General features: G+C 42.5%; 1 protein-coding gene across 1 annotated transcript; it reads right to left on the bottom strand.

Annotated features, from left to right (window-relative positions):
- Positions 1 to 902: 902 nt before the first annotated feature.
- Positions 903 to 1,841, bottom strand: LOC100972492 (olfactory receptor 6X1). Its single transcript, XM_008973366.1, is given in 1 exon segment — positions 903 to 1,841. A coding segment is annotated over 1 exon segment (939 nt).
- Between the last annotated feature and the right edge of the window lie 206 nt (positions 1,842 to 2,047).

The following is a 2,047-nucleotide window of genomic DNA, read 5'->3' on the forward strand; positions in this document are numbered from 1 at the left end:
TCAGTGATTGATGTTCTGTGCAGCAAGCACCAGGACCTGACTGAACCCTGGGGGTTTTGGTGACAATCCTACATGTGAGCCCTGAACTTCATGTAACCTTGGGGCTGCATTTTCCAGTAGGAAAGTGTTTCTAGATAGATTGGCTCTGAGACTTTTCCTAGCTTCCTAGGTACATGGTCTACTCATATTGGAGCCCAGAAACTGCTGTAATTCATGAACTGCAAATGGAAACTTTTTACAAGATGTTCTCAAGTTCTGGTATTATCTGAGGATGAACACCTCTAAGTTTATCTAAAAATTGGTATTATTTCAAGATGGAAGTCCCCTTATTGAGATATTATCAAACAAAAAGCTGATTCATTTCAAATATTTTGGAAGGACCATTAGAATTATTAGAAGTCTGTAGCATGCTTCTCTCATGATAAAGATGATAGGAACTAAGAAAATGAGATGTGGAATGTTTTATGTTTTTGACAAGAAGATGAGGCAAAGAGGGTGGTCATAAAAAAAAAGATGGTGGTCATAAATAAAGAGGGAGACAGGATTCCTTATACATTTTTAAAGTTGTTGACATTTGTCTCTGACCTTAGTGGTTTCTACTTTCAGTTTGCAGTTGACAAGTCCAGAGTTCTACTTCATGCATCTGAGGATATACTGGGACTTCCTTGTTGAAGAATTACATTGTTTCTTCTCAAGAAAAACTCCTAGTTCATTTACATGTAACAAGTTCTCATGGGAGACCTTAACCATCATGGTTTGCTTTTGCATCTTTATCTTACTATAGCATTGAATCAGAACTTCTGGGATTTGGGGGGAGCCTGTTTTACCAAACTTCTCCAAAATCCTCTCTCAACTTTCATTGTTTTTATCTGCATTAAGCTCATTTTGATGTGTTGCATGATTTACTTTGCATGACCAGTCTTTGGGCAAGTCATTGCCTTTCTTAAGGCTCCCTTCACCTCCTTGTTTCTAATAGTATAAATAAAGGGATTCAGAAGGGGGGTGAGGATAGTATTTAGCACAGACACTACCTTATTAATCTTAAAGGAGGAGTGTGCTGTGGGTCTTAGGTACATGAACAGAACAGCCCCGTAGAGCAGGGAGACAACTGTCAGGTGTGAGGCACAGGTAGAGAAAGTCTTTTGGTGGCCAGTGGCTGAAGGAATTCGTAGGATTGCGGACAGAATGTAGATATAAGAAATCATATTAAAGAGAAGTGACCCTGGGATCACAAGGACGGTTGCTATGACGCCCAGGAGTTCCAAAATGCTGGTGTCTATGCAGGCGGCTTTCAAACTGGGCCCAACATCACAGTAGAAATGATTGATAACATTATTGCCACAGAATGGCAACTAGATGAGCAGCATCGTCTGACAAAAGACAATGGTGAAGCCCACCACCCAGGAGCTCAGGGCCAGCTGCAGGCAGAGTTTGCTGGTCATGATGGTGGGGTGGTGAAGGGGCTTGCAGATGGCGAGGTAGCGGTCAAAAGACATGATAGTGAGGATCAAGAACTCGGTGGTGCCCACGAAGAAGTGGAAGAAGGCCTGCAGCCGGCAGCAGGACATGCAGATTACTGTTCTTGCCACTACAAAGGTTTCTAGCAGTTTGGGGATGACTGTGGTGGTGTACCAGATTTCTAAGAAAGACAAGTTACAAAGGAAGAAGTACATTGGAATTTGTAGCCTGGGCTCAGCCCACACAAGGGCAATAATAAGCCCATTGCCTGCAAGGGTTAATATGTAGGTAAGAAAGATTGCGATAAAGAGAGGTGTTTGTAGGCCTTGGATAACAGGAAAGCCTAGCAGGATGAATTCTGTGATTACTGTGCCATTTCTCATGTCCCTTGATACCCTAGAAAGACAAGCAAGAAGGCTCATTAGAATCTTAGAGCACAGTTTATTATAGTTGGGACAAAAAATAAGGAGGATTCTGACTATGTAAGGTCCTTCGGGACCTGACTCTATTTCAGGTCCTCCCTCACCCACATACAAATACGCGCTGGCCACCCCTTCTTTACTGATGATTTGGCTGGTTCTTTTGTCAG

This window comes from Pan paniscus, chromosome 9 (genome assembly GCF_029289425.2).
Source record: "Pan paniscus chromosome 9, NHGRI_mPanPan1-v2.0_pri, whole genome shotgun sequence".
Taxonomy (NCBI): domain Eukaryota; kingdom Metazoa; phylum Chordata; class Mammalia; order Primates; family Hominidae; genus Pan; species Pan paniscus.